This window comes from Schistocerca piceifrons, chromosome X (assembly GCF_021461385.2).
Source record: "Schistocerca piceifrons isolate TAMUIC-IGC-003096 chromosome X, iqSchPice1.1, whole genome shotgun sequence".
Taxonomy (NCBI): domain Eukaryota; kingdom Metazoa; phylum Arthropoda; class Insecta; order Orthoptera; family Acrididae; genus Schistocerca; species Schistocerca piceifrons.
This window is the reverse complement of record NC_060149.1, coordinates 466,952,175-466,975,004: the sequence shown is the minus strand read 5'-3', so window position 1 is coordinate 466,975,004 and position 22,830 is coordinate 466,952,175. Positions and strand designations below refer to the sequence as shown.

Genomic DNA, 22,830 nt, shown 5'->3' with positions numbered 1-22,830 from the left:
CATTTCTTTGTACATGTGCAGTGTACCATTCGATGTTGAATGACGCTATTATTATTATTATTATTATTATTATTATTATTATTACAGAAAAAGGCCCTTCAAATCTCGTCAGTTAAGTCTACAATGGCTCATTGCAAGCCCCCATATAAAAAGTTGTGTGTGTTTGCTGTACCCACCTATGCATATACAAATGTGTATTGATGAAAAGAACTAATCTTGGAAATCTGCAAACTAATAGTGATCACCATAGCTATAACACTCACAACTATGGGTCTCTCCATGTTAAGCAAGGAAAAACAACTTGCACTCAAAGACACGTAACCCACTTTAGTGTTATTCTTTATAATACATTGCCAAGATACTTAAAGAGCCTGGAGAGGGGAAATGCCTTTTAGAGCAGAGTTAAGATCATTTCTTATTGCAAAGTGTTTTTTAAGTGTAAATTAATATGTCAATTTACACAATACTGTGCCCTCATTTGCTTCTGAGTACTTTTTAATCTGTTAATGGTTGCACCATTTATGCTGTGTTTGTCTTTGCAGAAGAACACTTCCACTGTTGGTTTGCTGTTTTCTGTGCCTCATATCCAGCACAATACACCTCTTCAGAGAAGGGATCTGTTGCAAATATTAGTTGTGAAAGATATAGTGTTGGTTGGTGTTCATGTTTTACACTTCTAAATTTCATTTAATTAACATCTATGGTCACAAACTTTTTGTTCAGAGATTACCGGTTTCAGTCTATAATGACCGTCTTCAGATCTGCAGCAAAAAATATGGGAAAAAACATAAATGCACTCGCAGATTGTCTACAGCTTAAAAATAACAAATAGACCATAATGAAAAGTACTACTGACATATATATATTTTTCATGAGCGTTATATATTGTGTTCATATGTTTTCATATTCTCAGAATTGTATCAACTCTAAGACAAAAATAAATAAATAAAAGACACACTATGAAGGAACTATCAAAATGAATAGGAATTTGGAGGATAATATGTGTACACACAAACAAATTATTACAATTTCAGAAAAGGTAGATGATTTATTCAAGAGAAAGGGCTTAGAAAATTGAGAAAGTCAGTACTTTGTTGGTCCAATTCTGGCCCTTATGCAAACAGTTATTCAGCTTGGGATTGACTGACAGAGATGTGGGATGTCCTCCTGAGGGATGTTATGCCAAATTCTGTCCAGCTGGTGTGTTAGATCATCAAAATTCCAAATCTCAAGATGGTTGGAAGGCCCTGCCCGTAATGCCCCAAAACATTCTCAGCTAGCCGGAGATCCATTGAACTTAGTGGGCAAGTTGTGGTTTGGCATGCATGAAGATAAGCAGTAGAATCTCTCATCATGTGCAGAGGGCATTATCTTGCTGAGATGTGAGCCCAGGATGGCTTGTCATGAAGAGCATCAAACAGAGTGTAGAATATCACTGCTGTACTGATGTGCTGAAGTGTGTCATGGATGACAACCAAAGTGAATTTTTGACACTCTTTCTCATGAATAAATCATCCGTGTTTTCTGAAATTGTAATTATTTGTTCTAATGTACATTTATCTCACAGCTACCATTTTCCATCCAATATGAATGATTCCTTCATGGTGTAGCATCTTTTCATGTGGTTTCTATTCCAGTCATATAATGAGATCGAGGTGGCTAAGCTAGTGTTAATGCACTGGACTCACAATTGGAAGGGGCAGGCTTTGTACTTCATCCGGCCATGATTTTTCCAAGTTGCTAGGATTAACAATAGGATGGGTCCATTTATAAGGCCATGGGCAGCTTTCTGCCCTATCCTCATCTAATCATATTCTACTTTCCATATGTTTTATATGTGTGTACAGGGTGTCCCTAGAGGAATGGTGAGCATTCAGGGGCAGACAGGAATGATAATTTGAAGCCAAAAATCTGGTAAACAAGTGCTCTAAAATGCATACCTTAAGACCTATTAGCACTTCTTCATCTTTGATAGTGTAAAACAAATCTCTTCTATTGCAAGCTTTTTGGTTTCCATATTTTGAGAAGTGATAGAATGGATCAAAACAAGAGAAAATGTCCCGTAAACATGGGCACTAAAGTGCATCTTCATATATTCATGGTGCAAAGACTGTTACATAAAATTTTGGGCATGCAGCCACATAAATTTGACTTCTTCTTTTTAATATTTTGGCTGAATACCATCCAGCCATCTTCAGAGTGAGCCAAGGTGACTGATACTCCAGCACTTGCTCTAGCTCTTGCTCCAGCAAGTACTGGAGCATCAGCCACATCAGCTCACACTGAAGATGGCTGGATGGTATTGTGCTTGCTCCAGCAAGTTGTGGAGCGTCAGTCATCTCGGCTCATTCTGAAGCTAGCTGGACAGTATTCATCAGAAATATTAGAAGAAGAAGTTGAATCTATGGGGCCGCATGTCCGAAATTTTATGGTACGTGGGCTCTAAAGTTCATACCTCAATAACTATGACCACTTGTTCATCTTTGCTACTGTGAAACATATTTCTTCGACAGAACAAGTGCTCATAGCTCTTAAATTATGCATTTTAGAGCCCATGTTTACTAGACAATTTTTTCTTGACCTGGTCTATAATACTTCCTCCCAAAATATAGAAAGCAAAAAGCTTACAATAGAAGAAATCTGTTGACAGTATCGAAGATGGAGAAGTGCTCATAGTCATTAAGATATGCATTTTAGAGCACTTGTTTAATAGACTTCTTTGCTCTGAATGATCATTCCTGTCAAATCTGTGAATATTTACCAATCCTCCTGGGACATCCTGCATATTATTTCTGTTATGTATCTGAGACATTGCTGAACAGTCGAAGGATGAATAAATGAATAAAATAGAAATTATTGTCTTTTTCATTGCATTTAGATGCCTGAGAATGATCTGTTGCTTGACTGAAACTGGTAGTTTCAAAAAAGCAACATATAGTTATTACACAAAATCATGATTTTTCAATAATATTTAAAATGTGGAAATCCTTATGTATAAATAATTTTGTCACTGCAGATAAGCACTAGCCCTGCTCCTACTGGATAGTGGAAAGATAGTAGCTTGACTGTAGACTTCTTTGAAGAAACCTTTCTACTGTGGGTCCAAAATTTGATGACAATATGGAGAAACTAATCACACATAAACACAGCTGGATTTGAAACTGAGTTACGCCTAATACAAGTCCAGGACATAGATTGCTACCCCATCTCAATGTATATATGGTATACTTTCTCTCCTCAAAGTGATTGTGGTTTTCCAGTGGTGGTAGAAGAATTTTCCAAATATCTGAGTACAGATTTATGAGATATTAAGGGTTTAAATCAGTTCATGATGTACCCTTGGATATTTCATTCAGTTCATTACTTTTGTAAAAGGATATACAAGTTTCAGTTCTAGTCAAATTCATTGTTTTAATTCACAAAGAATATGCTTTTTGGTTCACAGTTCACACTGAGAAATTTCTTTCTATAATCTCTTCAAAGTTTAGAATATCTAAAATATAAATGAGAAAGAGACTTCATTTCCGCTATCTCATCTGTAAGATTTTGAAGATACTAATGTGTTATGGTACATTTACACTTGGAACTAGTGTTCTTCAACACATTCCCATACCACCATACCAGTTATTCACAATTATGATGTTTCAAAGTCTGAGTCAGTCAGTGTCCCAAATAAATTAACTTCATCACACTTTCAGACAGAACGTGTCTTTTTTATTCTGTAGCAGTGAGATGCATCTCCCTAAATAACTTGTAATTAAGATATTGAAGGAGTTTAAGCTTTAGTTTTGAAACTTTTATACAAAAGGCTCTACATTACTGGTGCACATATTATTCAATTAGAAGTGACTGCATTGAAGAAAAGGTGAATGAAAAATGTTGCCCTTTTTTAAGTTGGGCCTACATAAATAAATATATAGTTGAAATCTCTGAACAGTCTTTTCACTTGCACACTGTATGCAAATGCTACATATGGATGAACAATCATAAGCATGAGCTAGCCTCCACTGAAAACTACAAAATTAATTTAACTCTTCACATCTACATACATACTGTGCAAGCTACCATATGATGCATGGCAGAGGGTACATTGTATGAGTGCTATTAATTCCCATCTGATTTGAGTTTAGGACAATTATATTATCTTTCCTATGTTAGGTGTACAGGCAGTGATGAAACAGGGCAAACAAGGAAGTAAAAAACAAGGATGCATAAGTGATGTACTTACCAACAATTATAGCTAATATAACCAATCCAATAACTCCCATTATAATCATCATCTGAAAATATTAGAGAAAATGATAGATAACAACAACAAAGCAACATTTGTTATGGGTAAATTCAATAAACTTAAGGCCTTCTGAAAAGTTAAATGTTAAACATGCTATAAGAGAAATTGTTACAGATTTTCAAGCTTCTCTGAGATGCAGAGTGATTAGGTACTAGGCTGGAGAAGAAAGAAACTTTCAAATGGAACAATACAGAATTCACACTGCTTAAAACACAAAACTATAGAGGTTACTAGATTAACAACTATCAGCTAAAGCAGTTCCATTTTTAGAAAGCATTATTAGTTTATTAAAATTATTAGTGGCTACTTTACCCACAAGTCTGAACCTCAGGATGAGTACCGGTATGGTATTACATTTAACCAGCATAAAAAGTAATATGAGTGTTTCTGTGTTAACATATACAGAGTTTCCACTAATTGATGGTTCAGCAGCATTCACAATTATTGTAATAAGCTACATACAACAAAAATCTCAGGGGATATACTCACCTGATTTTGCTACACTATAAAAGGAACATACTTTACAAAAGTGAATAGCATATCAATGTAAACTTAGCATATTTTGTAGACATGTTTTGTTTTTCTGGTATGTTGTACCTCATGATGGGGCTCCTCGTATGAACCTATGGAATTACCAGTATACATAATACAATCTAAAAAATTAGTTCATATTTGCAGTCATTCTTCCTCAATTGTTACTTCAGTGATATTTATCATGTAGCTAAGAAAAATATTACTTGTATTTTCCAACAAAATGTTGTCATCAAGCACATAGCACTTTCTGCAGTTTTTATGTGACCTATGCTTTATGTGTACCCAGCAGCTCTCATGTAAGCAATAGAAGTACACAATATAAGTTTTCAATTATCTGCAAGCCATGATTTTGCATTTCATTGCACAAACTGCACTCAACCTTGCTGAGTTAACATGTCATATGGGCCCAGCTCCTGGTGTGATGGTATGTAGTGCCTTGGAATATGGCATGACAGCATGTTGCCATTGCTGTTCCAATCTAGCTCTATATAGAAGGTATTGGATTATTGTCCTGGCTAGCACCCTCTCCAGACTATTTACCCACTGAAAAAACCTCATCAGGGGCTGCTTAGAATCTAGCACACAACCACTCATCAGTCACTAAAACTGTTGAATCATACTATAGAGTTGAAGCAGCATGGAATGATATACCTGTATCTGTCATTCAGTTTTAGTTCAGTTTAATGCCTAACTGGGTTCAAGCCACTGTTGCTGCGAGAGGTGGCAGCATTATGCACTGCATTTTGCACCTTTTATGCCCCTAATACCGTAGAAATTTAATTACATATTCTTTCTACTTTACTGAATATGCACAGTAAGTAAAATTTCATTCTTTCCCATCCTTCTTGGTGCTACAATTTTAATGTCCAGTGGCTTTTATTATATGTGGGATGGGTACTGAAAGACCATGTAAGTAGGCCTACTTCATCCCACATAAATAATGTCATATTCACAGGAAATATCATGCACACTGAGCTCTTTGAGACCTGACTTTTTGACTTTCCTGGTTTCTTCTGAGATACATGTTCTGCTCCATTGGTTGTTGCACCACAGAATCAACAAATACTGTTGGCCTGGCCTCTTTCACTGAGTCACAAATCATTCTTTCTGTTTTTACCTTATAAAATCTGCAACTTTTTTCTTGCTGTAGTATTTTCCAGGAATGCATGTATCGAGTGAATATGTTTTGACAGGACACATTATTTTATCATAAATAATTTTAACACTATGTACAGATGCATTCAAGACAATTCTTTTGTAGTCAACATGTTAATGCTATTTTTGTTCTATTAATGCTTGGTGTATGGTGATTTCCTCAGCACTGTGGGATCACAGCTACCAACCTACTGCTGTTGCATCACATCTAAGAAAAGCAGTTTACCATCACTCTGTGTCTTCTCAAATGCAAAGCTAAATTGGTGATGTACTAACTGAGAGTATTGATGGTGACCCTCCAGCCTCTGATTCTCCATGATCACCTTGCTTTGTAGCCCACAAGAGTTGCCTTTGATGCCTATCTAACCTTCCATGAATGCATAAATTTGGGCCAGCCCTGCAAACTCTACATCTTGTGGCTTCAATGGTTTTACGAGAGCACTATGCCAATCCCAGCAGTCACAAACTTCACTCCTGATGAAAATAATGGTAACAGCTGCTGACAGCTCAAGCATTTTTTTTTCTTTTTTTCTGGATTAATATTGCTCAATAACAATTGAATGATTAAATTATTTATCTTAAATTCAGTTATTCTATCATGACTGTTGCCAAATGACTATCTAATTTGCTTGTGGCTTTTTCATCTACTGAGCATGATGTTTCATACCAGGCATTGCTTAGCTATGCGGGCTATAAGTGAACTGGATTCTGTCACTGCACAAGCTAATTCTATGAACTCAGCCTTTGTTTATCTCACTGCTTAGACTATTTCTTCATCTTCACTGTGAATTTCATTCATATGAAAAATATTTGTATTGTTTTAGATAAAAGTAACATATATACAGATTCATGAGCATAAATGTTCAGAGTTATATAAAGAAGCCCCTGTATAATACCTAATTGCCCATAACACAGATCACTCCCACAGTTCATTTATGTTATACCTACAAAAAATTGCTTTTCTTGCAAAATTTTTCTGTGTTATTATGCCCTATGAAATTGTGAAATTAAACAGAGGGCAACAACAGTTTCACATATCTGCAAATTAAATTGGAAACAGATATTTAGCTTATATTTTCTTAACTTAGTTTCTCTAGTGGTTGATTAATATTCTCATCCTGGACTGACTGATTAGCTACATGATTATGAAGTAATGTTATGTAGAAGTTACAGTTAGTTTTCTGCCCATTTAATATACTCCTAGATTATTATTCTCTGTGTCGAACTATATGAGATATGGTTTTCAGAGCAATTTTACTCATTTGTATACCTGTTCATCTGTTCTTTTTTTATTTTTGTCTGGGCCTTACATGTAAATTCAAGACCAAGCTTGTTTTTGTCATACAGCTGGATGGGTCTCATTCTTCCTGGCACGGGAACCCAGTTAATAATGTTGGTGAGCATTATGTGAAAAGTATAGTGAATTATGGCATAAGAATGTAGACAATGTGACATGTGGGGGTTTGGATCAGTCCAGGGAGCATGCTGGTATAGCCAAAGTGTTTAAGGTGACCATCCATGATAAGTGTGAAATCTGGGTTTGAATCCTGATCTGGCACAGATTTCATATGACACTTACAGGTAGTACATTAAGTTGTATGATATTGACAACCACAATCATTATTGCACACCAAAGAATGAAGTGGTCTAATATCAGCCAATGAGACTGCAATGTAATAATTTCGATCGTGTTAGTTGTTGTAAAATAAATGTGCCCTGAAAATGTTATAAAAAGGTTTAAAAATAACCATATATAAATTTGTGTATATTATATAAGTCCTGCAGTTTGTTTAACTTCATTCCAGTATTAAAAGCAACAAGTATTTCTTATGTGAAATGAATAGGGCTCGTTATGTAATATGGTTATAAGCCTTAAATTTTTTATTCCTTATTGTCCAGGATATAACAGATTTGACCCATGGCAATGGTATAACTAGTTGGTGTACAAACATTCTATTTACAGAAATATTCAAAAATTTAGATTCTACTTAATCACATATTCACAAAATTTCGACCTTCTTACTAATTAATTTGAAATTTATTCACTGACTGGGAATTCTTCAACATTAGCTGTATTAGGTATAGAGGTACTACCTATGAGTGACACATGAAAATTTGTGCCATACTGAGACTCAAACCCAGATTTTTCCCTTACCACAGGTGGTCACTTTAAGCAGTTTGGCTATCCGTGCACACTCCCTGAACCAACCCAAACCTCCACATACCACATTTTCTACATCCTTATTCCATACACCACTATATTCATCACCTAATGCTCACCAACATTACTAACTGGGTTTGAGCATGAAGGAGAATGAGACTACGAGGAATCAAGACCCAATTTGTTATCTTCATATTGCTGGATGGGTCTCATTCTCCCTGGCGCGCGAACCCAGTTAATAATATTGGTGAGTGCTATGTGATGAGTATAGTGAGCTATGGCATAAGGATGTAGACAATGTGACATGTGGAGGTTTGGGTCAGTTCAGAGAGCATGTAGGTATGATCATTCGTGACAAGCGGTAAATCTGTGTTTGAATCCCAGTCTGGCACAGATTCTCATATGACACTTACAGGTAATGCATCTATACCTAATACAGTTTTCTGCCCATTTAATATACTCCTAGATTATTATTCTCTGTGTCGAACTATATGAGATATGGTTTTCAGAGCAATTTTACTCATTTGTATACCTGTTCATCTGTTCTTTTTTTATTTTTGTCTGGGCCTTACATGTAAATTCAAGACCAAGCTTGTTTTTGTCATACAGCTGGATGGGTCTCATTCTTCCTGGCACGGGAACCCAGTTAATAATGTTGGTGAGCATTATGTGAAAAGTATAGTGTATTATGGCATAAGAATGTAGACAATGTGACATGTGGGGGTTTGGATCAGTCCAGGGAGCATGTTGGTATAGCCAAAGTGTTTAAGGTGACCATCCATGATAAGTGTGAAATCTGGGTTTGAATCCTGATCTGGCACAGATTTCATATGACACTTACAGGTAGTACATTAAGTTGTATGATATTGACAACCACAATCATTATTGCACACCAAAGAATGAAGTGGTCTAATATCAGCCAATGAGACTGCAATGTAATAATTTCGATCGTGTTAGTTGTTGTAAAATAAATGTGCCCTGAAAATGTTATAAAAAGGTTTAAAAATAACCATATATAAATTTGTGTATATTATATAAGTCCTGCAGTTTGTTTAACTTCATTCCAGTATTAAAAGCAACAAGTATTTCTTATGTGAAATGAATAGGGCTCGTTATGTAATATGGTTATAAGCCTTAAATTTTTTATTCCTTATTGTCCAGGATATAACAGATTTGACCCACGGCAATGGTATAACTAGTTGGTGTACAAACATTCTATTTACAGAAATATTAAAAAATTTAGATTCTACTTAATTACAAGAACTGGACAGGAGTGGATCATCAAACAAGGTCAGTTCTTTTAGACATGCAAGTAAGTTACTACTAATTATTTGTTTTAGGAATAACATACCTCGTACAAATCCCTCAGTTCCTTCTTTGAAATGAACCTTTTGTCTTCTTTCAAAATTGTGTAACTTAGCAAATATCTTTATTAAAAGTTATTGTTGCCATAAATATTCAAGAATATTCAAATTTTAGAATGTACCAGTAATGGTAATCTTTCCAAAATTACAACATTTCTATTTTGCAGCCATTATTTTTCTGAATCCAAAAATGAACAATATTAGTAAGAAAACATGTTAATTAAGAAAAGCACCAAATGTGACAGCTTGTTTTCCAGAAAATTCTTGTTGAGCTTTTAGAACAACGAGGAACATTTTGTCCCTCCAAAATTCCACCCACAGAAGTAGAAACTTATTTCAAAGCCATTAATTAACCTGAATGACTTCATTGCAAATCATGGAAAACTCTTGCCTATAATTCCTGTCTTTTATATTGATATTGGTACCATATGTAATCACCCTTTGTTTTAATCTTCTGTAGAAATTGTCCTATGTCTGTCTTAAAAAGGCAGTGCAGGTTCTGTCACAGTCAGTCTTCTTGATTTTGACGAAAAGTTCTGTGTTAAGTCAGCTGCATAAAATCTCTGTTTTCTATTAAACAACATACAAAAAATAAGCACTTTTTTCAAAAAATGACTTAAATATTAGTATTTGTAAATGAATGTATAAAAATATGCAACCTCAAAAAGATGGTAATATCAACCTCGAGGATTTGTGTTTCTCAGCTAGTGACACATCTCAAAGATAAATAAATTTTTTTGTACTACTACTTATTTCCAAATAAGTAACTCACAATGCAGTTGTATAACCTCTAAATGAGTGCACTTGGTGGAGGAGCAAGCAATGTAGTTACAAGACTCCCCACGTTTGCTGTTACTTAGTCTGAACCCAGGACTATATTTGCATCTGTTAGACTGATTCTGCTTCCTCTTATTGAGATGAAAGTATAACTGAAGGAATTAGCTGTCATTGGTACCATAATATAACATGCTCTGCAGTAATGTGTTGTGGATCCAGTGGGAAGACCACTTTTCGGACAAACAGAAATTTCTCACAGAACATCTTTTGCACATAATTCATATAGAATTTCATGTACAAGTCTGAAAATAACTTCCTCTACATACAGGGTTGTCAAAAACCATCTCAAAAGCTTCTAAGAGTGTTGCAGGGTAGGGTGTGCTGAGAAATGAATGTTACAGAAAAAATTCAATATACTGCACATTTAATGAGTTAATTAGCATTGAAGATAGCCAATCGAGCAGCTGATCATGCAAATTAAACTGGTCTGCCAGAGATGCTGCCACTGAATATGTCCTTTGTTTAGTTTCCTAAGACTGAACAAGAGAGAGATACAAAGATTGGTCATGGGATAATAGTAAGGATCAGACTCAAGCCAAAGGCTGAGTAGTCTCATGTGCTATCACTTACACTATGAGAACAACTGACACCAATTATATCTGTCAGACCACTTGAATTTGCGTGTGTGACAGGCTGATTGGCTAACTTCAATGTTAATTCACTCAGAAACAGAGCCACATGCAGAATTTTCTTCTTAACAATTATTTATCAGCAACACTCTCACAAACTTTTCAAACTGTTTGTGACTGTTCTGTAGAGTATCCTGATTGAAAGTCCAAGAACAAAGGAGTCAGTGAGCTGGTTTGTACAATGTTGAGATAAATCTGATCTTAAACAATTCTACAAAAACAGTCAAAGAAAAAACTGGTCAGTGAGAGATGAACCATCTTTGTCTCTATTTTATAAACACCCATCATTATAGCATATTCAAGTCTGTCTGGTAATATATGAGCTCCTATTGTAGCAGAATTCATGACTTTCTGCATAGCACACAACTTTCATATTTTAATCATTACCCTATCATACCCAGAAAGGGTTTGGTTTTTTAAGGACATGGTAGGTTTTGTAATTTTATGCAAGACTGAATTTGAAATGGAGTGCCTTAGATAACAGTTGCCATCAACAAGCTACAATTCTGTAACTTCCCTTCATACAAAAGTAAATGCCAATTATATGCACCTAGCATCAGTATTTGCAGTAGGAAAGGTAAACTCTAAATAACTATCAAAATAAAATTTACTCACTTTGAGATTTTGCAACCAAAACTTCCTCTTCAGCTTTCCTGCTTGTTGTTCAAATTGTGAGGCTCCTTGCTGGAGGGCATCTACAGTAAACAGACAAAAAAAATGATGTGTACTTCTTCACAAAAATGGAAGTATCATTATATCTAAACTGATGCAACAATCATCAACATCAGTAATACATTCACAGAAATATGAGTTTTAATAATTCTTTTCTTTTTTTTCATTTCTTAAGTCCTGTTTTCATAGATGGGGAAATAGTAATATTTCCTCATTACAAATAGAAATATTTTTCAGTTATGTTTGCTTCTGTCAAATCCTTCAAACAGTAATGCAATGACCCTCTTATTTCTGATCTCAATTATATTAAGGAAACACAACTGTATCAAAAGTACTGAATAAGGTGTAAATTTATAACTACTGTGGTTACCCACTGAACTGAAAAGGATTATCTCTGTAAAATATTAGGTATGTATTAGAGTGAGTGTCAATGGAGGTCACATGTTCAGTGCAGTTGACACTTGATGATCCTTCTGCTTTTATGACCATGGTTTCCACATGTTCAGTGAGTTTAAACACAAAAGCAATTTAAAAATGAAAGTCACCTCAGGCACACAGCAGCAGTCACTGAAAAATTGGTCTTCTGCTGTAAATCTTACTAAAATTTTCAAAGTAGTAGAAGAGAAGCTACAAAAGGCAAGTCTGCATGAAATCCTAGTCCACCATGGCAACTCATCTGCAGACAGCATGGCAAAACCACAAGCAATTCCTCAAGTGTCTCAAAGCCAAACAACTCTGTATCTACCTTCCATTTTAGATCTTGTTTCCTGTCTTTTTGTCTCATATGGAATGTGAAACAATGCAACTGGTTCCATCATCATTCTGATTCTGTGGATGTGGAAAGTGTTTACCAATGAAGTATTAGTTTTGGGTTATGGTTCTGATGATATTAAACCATATACTGTCACTGATGTTTACTGAATCAGTAATATATTATACATTTCAGAGCAGAACTCTATTATCAGGGAGTACAGTTCATGTTTTTGCAGCTTACTGTTGCTTCAGTGTTTCGCTTAGCATTAAACAAAACAGTTCATCTCATTCTATTTAGTGATACAGCACTTACCTCATATATCAATGCGGTATATATCAAGACATCCCATATAGTCTTGGGATTACACTTTATTTGCTGCAAAAAGACATACAGTCACAGTAATACTGTTAAGACAGGGCAGTAACTGGAACTGTCCATTTGACCTCATTTAATGAGGGGTAAACTAAAGAAAATGTATGCTGAAAAAACACAAACTGTAGACCTTCAGAACTGAGTTACGCTTTAAAATGCCTGAGATATAATTGAAACAATAAAAAACACTGACTGGATATTTTTAATACTATTAAATACTCTAACCTAAGATCTGATAACTCATGAAAAAGGTCCGTTAATAATGTAACTATTTCTCAAAAACCATCCCAAGGAAGCAAATCATGGTATTCTTGCTAAATGATTTTTCAGGAGGAAAGCATGTATGAAATATACAAGAAAGGAGTTTGAGAAAATGTAAAATTAATACTGAAGATAATCAGAATTTGCACTGCTTTCCTACAGCTTCCAGAGTGGCCCTCATTCAAACATATCTTTTAGCTGTTATCTGTCTGCAAGATATTCACCAAATTTTTTCTTTCATTGTTTTGATTTATGTAAAATTTCATTTACTTCTCTCTCTTTCATTATATTTTGCAAGACTAATTTCAGGTGGACAGGGATATGGTTCAAACTCCCACTTACAAAAAAGTAATTAAATATGAGTCTCTTACAGTTGGTGAAGAATGAGGAAATACTGGATGTGATTCACTCAAAGTGATAACCAAGAATTGGCTCAAAATTATTTCAGAGGGCTTCACAAAACTTCAACGATGATCACCAAATTGGGATTGGAACACAGTCCCATAAGTTAATCACAACACTAACGTACGATGTTCTTTGATTTCGGTGCATAATTTTCTTATATGTTTCATTTTATACACACACATTACAAAAATTCAACTCAACCAAATTCCAAAATTTAATATTCTTAAGATTATTTAATAGTTTTCATCTATTTTTATTGACTGTTCAGTATTTCCCACATCTTATACAGGGCCTTCATTGTGACCATCCTCCATGTATCTAACATTTGATGTATAACATTTTCCTGAAATTATTTCTTTTATGTGTCACATTAATGCACACAAGTGACAAGTTCATTTCTATCTTCTCTTGGAACATACAGTACTTTTTTCCTTTTTTGTTTATCTTTTCTCTTTCTGCTACTGAATAGGGTATGTTTCGTAACTTATGTAAAGCAGTTGCTTGCACTGCAGAATAAATATTCAGAAGGATTAACTAAGCAATAGTCATTGGGTAGTTTACAAAATACTAGTCAGTTTATATCCCCAGAATGTAAATAAAAAAGAAAGCTTAAGACATGTATAATAATCATGTTTGTCAATAGTAAGTAATAATGAACAGATATGAAGCAATTATAGAGAATTAGCACAGTCAGAGACCAAATTTCAACAAACATAGAACATCAGCAATAATTTTATAGATTTATGTGTTGCTTTTGCTCAACTTTTTGTAAGTACTTAAAAAGCTATGATATATGGTAATGAGAACAAAATGTCAACTCAGCGGTCCTAGAAATTTGCTCCCGCTGTGCATTCAAGACAGGTTGTCTCTGCAGTTCTTTCAACCTGATGTATGACACTCTCACAAAACTTATTTATTGTTTCAAAGCAATATTGCCACTTAATACATAAACTTTACTTGCAGTTTTCACATAAATAAAAGTATTCTTTGTACGACAAAAAAATCTGCCTAAAATATCATCCCGATATCACCAGTGTTCTTCCCGCCACATAATTAAGGTGTTTTGTGTCCTGTGTTGTTCTGATAAGCAACACAACATTTCTTGATTATATTAATCAAAACTGTAAAGCACAGTAAGGTACTGCCAGTGCTCATAAATAATAATAAGTGAATGGTCATTATAGTGTCATTATGGTATTGCAGATTCCATATATTTCATTGTTGGAAGAACAAACACGTAAATGTAATGATAACTTTCAAATTTTTTTATTCATTTATTGTGTGATGAACATTTTGCTGATCCATATTAGAAGAAAAACTCCCTCTCCCTCCCATTAAAGCCGCACAGTGTCTGTGGAAAACATCACTACATTTAGAACTGAGCAATATCAAGTCAAAGAAATCGCAAATAATTTTTTGAAAATCTTCTGTCATTTACCAGTACCTCATCCATCTTTTTCTGAAGTCTGTAGAAAAAGTATAGAGACTCTCTCTGTTTAGAACACATGTAATAGCAAAGTTGAAAAAACATGCTGTACATTTGTAAGTGTAATTGCTAATGTGTGCTGCATGACAAAAATATGAAGAAAATAGGAAACAATATTTTACACCTTTAATTGAACACTTGAGTTTGTGACATAATTATTAAAATAAGGTCCAAATATAAGATCAGATTTTGAGTTTTGCAACTTTAGTAGAACTTAATTTTCTACAACAACAAAAGTTTATTTCATGACATACCTGCTCGATCGTCAAGTTCTGATAGTTTCTGATCTCGCTCAAGTACTTTCTCGACATTAGTTTTCATGATATCAACAACCTGGAGGTACAAAAAATCATAATTACCATACATTTCCAATAAAACAGTAATTCATATTACATTTTTCCAACAATGCTATAACTTAATTAAGGAGATAAAATTAATTTTTTATATTTTTTGATCATTCAAATAAATTATTGACTCCACTTTAAGTGCTATTTACTAGTTATTGCACAATCTTCAGATGAGTATTTATGTATTTATTGTGAATGTCCTTGCGTTAAAATTTAACATTTTGATTGCCACTCAAAACAATGTTATGAGTTCATAGAGCCAAGTTCACATCAACTCATTTAAAACAGGTGAGGGAACTTTGTATGAATAAAGGTGCTTGGAAAGCACAAGACCAGAGTTTAAAACACTTTAAGGAGTTTACATGACCTGAACTTAAAGATAATGTTGGCCTGAATCCTTTGTTTTTGGAACACATCATAATGGTGTTAAATACGTACTTTTGCACTAAGTCACAGCATCAGAAACACAGTTTTCTACATTGTTTCTATGTTTCATTTTTCTGTACTGTCAGTACAACAGTCTACAATTGGTCTTCCTTTCTTCCTTCTTCAGGAAGCTGGTTTCCACAAAAAGAATAAGTATTTACACCATTCCCGATATTCAGTTTACTTTTGTTCAATGAATTTGCCTGAAAGTATTGCTTCATCTTATACTAGTATCTAGAGATGAGATGCTCCTTCAGTTTTCTTTTGAGGGTGGTCCATTCCTCTATGCTCTTTATGCTAAGTAGTACTCTGTTATAAAATAAGTTCCCTGCATTTTTAGGGCCCCTACCTGTCATTATCAATCTTTTACTGCAGGTATGGTAATTTGTTCTACATCTTGTGTTGTGGTCATGAAAATCTCTGTTTAGAGCTGGTATACAATTTACCATGAAAAGGAGCATTTTATCACAATAATATAAACAGTGTACAGTTAATATTTTAAAGTTTCACTATGCCTCTGATGGCTTTCTTTTGAAGTATTAAAATTCTCTGAATATGTGTATAATCTGCTCCTTTCCATATTGATATACAGTGCAATATGTGTGAGAAGATAAGTTCATAGTATATTTTAGCAAGGTTTCTGTATCCTCTGCATATGACATTTTCTTCATTGAAATGTATATTTGCACTCATGTTTGAGCAGATCTTATCATGGTTTTTCCATGCCAGAAACTTGTCCCCATCTGTTCACTGAAACGTATTATAGTCCACTTCTTCTAGGTCTGCATACTCAATGCTCAGAATAAAATCCTCCAAGCTGAGAGTTCAATCTGTTTGAAATTTTTTAGAAGTTTTTCCCATTAATTAATTGATCATTTTCTCTAAAATATCATTCTGCAATTTGCATGTTCTCACTGGCTCTCTTTTCCAGATCCTTTAATGAACTGCATCCCCACCATGTTTGATAAATATTGTACCGGTGCTTCATGGTGTAGCACTTTTAATTTCTGCCATTATATTTACTGCATCCATGACACTTGAAAACACAACAAGCATTTGTTTACAGAATAGGTGATATAAGACCTGATTATTGACCACAGTCAGAAAAAGAAAATACGATGCTGGCATTTTCTTGGCTTAAATATATTGAAATCATCATTAAATTCAATTTAATGTAAAATTTCACAAGAAATCATGATGTAAGACTGGATATGTTAAGAACCATCTCTATACACTCCATAACAACCTTTAACTCATTAGATGACGGGCTCTGTGTTTGAACAGATGACCTTAATAGAAAGATGTGTAACTGCAGTTGTAGGGGGATAATGCCTGCTTGTTCAAGTTCGTGTACCAATGTTGTCAATGATTCCACATCAGCTCTGTGACATATTTGTACAAATATCTGAGAATTTTAGTTATGGAAAAAGTTTCAACTATGGGGTTCATTGTTAATAGATGGAAAAGAAGTAACTCTTCAGTGAATAATCTGTTGAATCCATGGTAATGAGGTGTTAGACCATCTTTCCAAGAAAAGAACTTCAGTACAAGGAGCAAAATATCCTGCATTATCACACTAATAAATAAGAAACTAACAAATGAAGTTCTTCAGATAGATCTGAGGTGTTATTGTCATTGATGCCCCTGGAATTGGCATCCGGTGACAATTGGTACCACATCGAGAGATTTCAGCAGACACCGATAATGGTTGTGTGGGACAATGCTATAGTCAATGATGTGCACCGACTGGGTCTGCCTTCACCAGCTGTCAATAAGAGTGATCTCTGCAGACTGGATATAGGACAGCACCACTGCAGCTAGGGCCAGTTCATCATGAGTTAGAGAGCAGACTACACAGCATCATGGCATTCCTACTGCACGTTGAGTGTTGATGTCTATTGCTGTGTACAATGGACTACGTTAATGGACTGTACATCTGGCTTGATCAAGTTGATTAAATATACATTTATGGATTATTTTGAGGATTAATTACTAGGTCTTGCACAAATCTCTAACAGTGATAGTTTGCTGCTCCACTACTCCTGGTGACCTGTCTTCCTACGCTGGTATCCACTGAGGTATACAGCAGGATCAAAGGAAGGAAGATTAGAGTTTAACATCCTATTGACAATGCAGTCACTGGAGATGGTGCACAAGGTCAGATTACAAAAGAATGGGGAAAGAAATCAGCTGTACCCTTCACATAGGAATCATCTCAGCATTTGCCTGGAGCGATTTCGTAAATCACAGAACACCTAAATCTGAATGGCCAGATAGGGACTTGAAAAATCATCCACCTGAATGCAAGTGCAGTGTGCTAACCGCTGCTCTGTTTTGCTAGATGGGAAAGAACATACAGTGCAGAATGCAAATCAGAAGTGGAAAGGCCTTTTACAAAAATGAATAGTTATTCTATAATATACAAGGAATAAAACTGTTGCAACATTATAACTAACTGAACGCCGGTTGTGCCTTGTTCACTTGGTGTGCATCAATCACCCAAATTTTTAATTTATAGTAAAGGAGGTGTTATTATTAACCGGTGTCATTTGCTAAGTTGTGGAAAATTAGAACAACATAAAACAGCATCCAGAGGGACTTTGTATTGGCATGCCTGACACTAATGACTATATGCTGATGTCATGAGTGTGAAATAGATAAAAAAATGCTTTGAACCTGGGTCCATTTGGATTTCAATGCGAAGCTCATATAGATCAATCATTGATTTGAAACTTGTAGCTTTCAAAATTACAGCTCCACTGAGCTTCTTTTGTATGTTAACTAAGTGAAGCAGTGTGTGTAATTGAGACATTTTCATTTGTAACATTCTTGTGTAAATGTATATTTCACTTTTCCTGTGTCTTTTCCTATGGCTCATTTCACAACTACAGGGAAATTTTTTTCTTCTCTGCTGCTCCTAGTGTGGTATATAAATCCAGTAGATTTTTTTTACTGCTGAAAGCAATCATTTGCATTTTTGCTTACATACTCTTTGGCCTGACTAGTTTCCTATAATTTTCTTCATTAAATAGCAGAATCACTTTACCTAACTTGCTAAATCCTCCCTAGCATTCTTATATAGTAATATCCATTCCAAGCTTGTTCAGTAAGCAATGAGAGATTCAAGAAAGAAGTGGCAATCTCAGATGGGAGATGATATAAGAAAGTTGTTGAGTTGCAAGTGCCATTTTGAAAAGTTCTCATTATGAGGGAAATGTAAAAATGCCTTGTCCTAGGTGTGAATGACTGCTGTTTCAGGTCATAAATGCCATTTTTTGGGTTTAGTCCCCTTTAATATCAAAATACATTCCTGAAAAGTAGTTCTCAAAGGTCTAAAAAATACTCACTACAGCAGCCAAACATGTTCATTGGACTCAGTACATCTTCAGGCACAGATTTCTTTAAACGTAGGGGTAGCAGGAATTCAGACAATTTCAAATCTGATGAATAGTCTGGATTTCCCAACAATTCATACTGCGTAACTCTCAGTTTCCCTATGGGGAAAGCAATACCTATGTCTACTATGCCTACTCTACAAACCACTGTGAAGTGCATGACACCTACAGTGAAAATGTACTTAATTCATTAAATAACAAATTACAAGCAGCAAGTATTTTCTGTGATTTGTGAAAGGCATTTGATTGTGTGAACCACAACATCCTTTTAAATAAATTAGAATTCTATGGTGTCACGGGCAGTGCTGCTAAATGGTTCAAGTCAAACAAAGGGTGTCAGTGCTAGGGACTAGTGAATTAAGTCATCAGTCATCATCAGAATGGGAAGAAATTACATGTGGTGTCCCACAAGGATCCATCTTAGGGCCATTGCTTTTTCTTGTGTACATTAATGATCTCTCATCAGTTACACTGCCAGAAGCAGAGTTCGTTTTGTTTGCAGATGACACAAGTGTTGCAATAAATAATATGTTGGGTGTAGTTCTAGGAGGATCTGCTAATGATATTTTCATGGATATTAAGAAATGGTTTAAAGCCAACTCACTGACATTAAACTTCGAAAAGACTCACTATATGCAATTCAGAACCGATAAGAGGTTTCCACTCAGGATATGCATAAAGTATGAAGAAGAGCAGATAGAAGAGGTTGATAGTCTTAAATTCCTGGGATTACAACTTGATAATAAATTCAGTTGGGAGCAGCACACCACAGAACTGCAGAAATGCCTTAACAAATCTGTATTTGCAATTCGAAGAAAGTAAAGTCATATGACACGTATTGGTGGGAGACCCCAATGGGCAAGTTCAGCCACCCAATTGGAAAGATTTTCCCATCCTCCACACTTGCAGGCAACTTTCGTTCACGAAGTATTGGAGCTGTATACAAGTGTATCTGTTAAGTGAAGATGACTGTAATGGCATATGTGTGTGTGTGTGTGTGTGTGTGTGTGTGTGTGTGTGTGTAGTGTTTTGTTTATGTTGGGGATGATGGGAGAAGGGAGAGCGTGAAACTCGACACCAGCACCAAGCCTGCTTCTCTCGAAAAGCACCAAGGGGGCCACTGAGCTGATGTCCCCATCAAACTGACAGATTGCCATCAACAGTGCCATATGTCCTCACTTCATGAGATCCTGGGGAAAGGTTCGTAATTTTATCCAGGACACTGGCAGAAAGACTAGTGATCAGAAGCTTTAGGCCACCAACTCTCCTCTCATTGCCAGCTAAATACTGTCAGCAAAAATTTCATCCTCTACCAGGATTCAAACTGGCTTGCCTCTGAGTAGAGTGCCACTGCACATGTTGCATTAATGACCTCGGCTATGGAGGTGGGTATTCTAAACACTTAAAGCAAGCTTTCTTATCAATATCTGACTTAATATTTCTACAGCTTCCTTCAGACACTTCACTATAGATGACTGCATCACCTGTGAAAAGTCTGAACTTACTATTAATATTGTATGTGCTGTCATTAATATCCAGCATGAACAGCTAGGGTCCCAACACACTTTCCTGGGGCACTCCTGAAGTTCCTTCTAAATCTGTTGATGACTCTCCACTCAAGATAACATGCTATGTCCTCCCTAGCAAGAAATCTTTAATTCAGTCACACATTTTGTCTGATAGCCCATATGATAATACTTTTGAAATAAGTGTAGGTGTGCTATTCAGTAAAATGCTTTTTGGAAATTGAGAAATATTGCTATTACATGACTAGCTTGAATCATGGCTTTCAGAACATTATGTGGGAAAAGTGCGAGCTGCATTTCACGTGATCAATGTTTTTGGAATCCATGCTGGTTGGAATGCAGCAGGTTATTTTGTTCAAGATACCTTGTTACATCTGAATGCAAAATATGTTCTAAGATTCTACAACAAATGGATGTCAAGGAAATTGGATGGTAGTTTTGTGGATCACTTCTGCTACCATTTTTGTAGGCAGGTGTGACTTTAGTCACTTAGATTTTAGTTCAAAGAGGGGCTAACTTGACCCCAAATTCTGTAGGCACTCTCAGTGGTATGAGAATTAAATTGGGACATTACTCTTGGGTTTTCCTTTGTAGGGGAATATTTGAAAAGAGAGCTGAGTATTTCAGATTTCATTTTGCTATTCTCAGCTTCAGTTCCTGTTTCATCCATGAATAACTCAACCAAACCTTAGTGCCACTAATAGTCATTACATACAGTGAGAATTTCTTTGGGTTTTGGAGGGATCCTTCGACACTATTCTGCCATCATAGCCACTGAAGGCTTTATGCCTTGCTCTTTTGACAGCCAAATGTGTTTCATTCAGCAGCTCTCCATCTATAGGCCTTTGTTTTATTTTACACCTGTTTCTTTAGAAGTTTCTTTACAGTGACTGTATACCACAGAGGGTCCCTTCCACTATGAACCGTTCTACTCGGTGCATATCTATCTTGTGCATGCTCTTACATTTGAGCCATAGTTCCCTACATTCTCCTGTCCTGAAGTAAAAGCTTCAAGTTCTTCACTGTGATATGACACCACTGCTACTTTATCTAGCTCACTGAACATATAAATCTTTCTACTTGTTTTAGTTACACATTGTACTTTGTTAATCATTGCTGCTACAACTGCCTCATGGCCACTGATACCAGTTTCAATGTGGCCGTCCTCAAAGAGGTCAGGTCCATATGTTGCCATTAGATCTAATATAATTCCATCATGAACCGGGTCCCAAACTATGTGTTCGAAGTATTTTTCAGAAAAAGGCATTTAGTAATGTTTCACAGCATGTCTATCACTCCCACCACTAACTAAATTTTAATTTTCTCAATTGATTGTTGGATGATTAAAGCCTACACCAACGATTACATTATGACTGATATATTTAAGTACAAGCAAACTGAGGGTTTCTTCAAAGTTTTTGGTTACATCAGGAGGTGGGTCAGGTAGCCGGTAGTAGGATTCAGTTACAATTTTATGCCCACCCCTATAGTGAGTCTTGATTGTATTTGTTTACTGTGACAAATACACCACCTCCATTTCCCCTTAGCCTACTCTATCGATATGTGCTTAACTTTTCACCAAAAAGCGCACTTCTGTGAACTTCAAGTTTTAACCAGCTTTCTGTATCTAGTATTATGTGAGCTTCACCATTTTTCAGGACAGTTTTGAACACTGGCACCTTGCAAATATTTTGGCAGTATCTTGCTATGGTAGTATGTGAAGGCTTTATGCATTTCTCTCTTGACAGCCAAACATGTTTTGTTCAGAATCCTTCTATCTATATCCCTTTGCTTTGTTTTCACCTGTTTCCTTAGGATGTTAATACTATCACCTCAGGGGCAGTATTTCTCTGGGTCTTACAATGATACTTCTGGGTCTCCTAGAACTATTGTTATATGGACTGGATGGATGTTTGCCTAATCTAAAAAACCCTGTGTGCACCTCAGACAAGATATGGAAGAAAACAGTTCATATCAACTTAACTCCGGAAATGTATATCTTCCACAATGGATGGCAATGCTGTTATTGACTCACCAACTCTTTTTTTCCTAGTCAGCTTTCACGTGACCTTGGTGAAGTGCAGTTACAAGGTGGTTTACATATCATCTCTAACAGACTGACATGGTAATCATGCATGGGCCAGTGAATGAAAATAGAGACAGCTCCTTACAGAACCCAGCAATAAAACCTTTTCATTAGAACAAAAACCGCTTG

The 22,830-nt window shown here is 35.6% G+C and overlaps 1 protein-coding gene across 1 annotated transcript in view; it reads right to left on the bottom strand.

Moving 5' to 3' along the window:
• The window catches only part of LOC124721559 (vesicle-associated membrane protein 2), a 171,889-nt gene that overhangs the window by 18,318 nt on the left and 130,741 nt on the right, over window positions 1–22,830 (bottom strand). The window contains exons 3-5 of the mRNA XM_047246596.1: window positions 15,176–15,254; window positions 11,587–11,666; window positions 4,229–4,280 (exon numbers count right to left, since the gene is read on the bottom strand). Of these exons, the coding sequence (XP_047102552.1) occupies window positions 4,229–4,280; window positions 11,587–11,666; window positions 15,176–15,254 (211 nt within the window). The remainder of the gene's footprint in view (window positions 1–4,228; window positions 4,281–11,586; window positions 11,667–15,175; window positions 15,255–22,830) is intronic.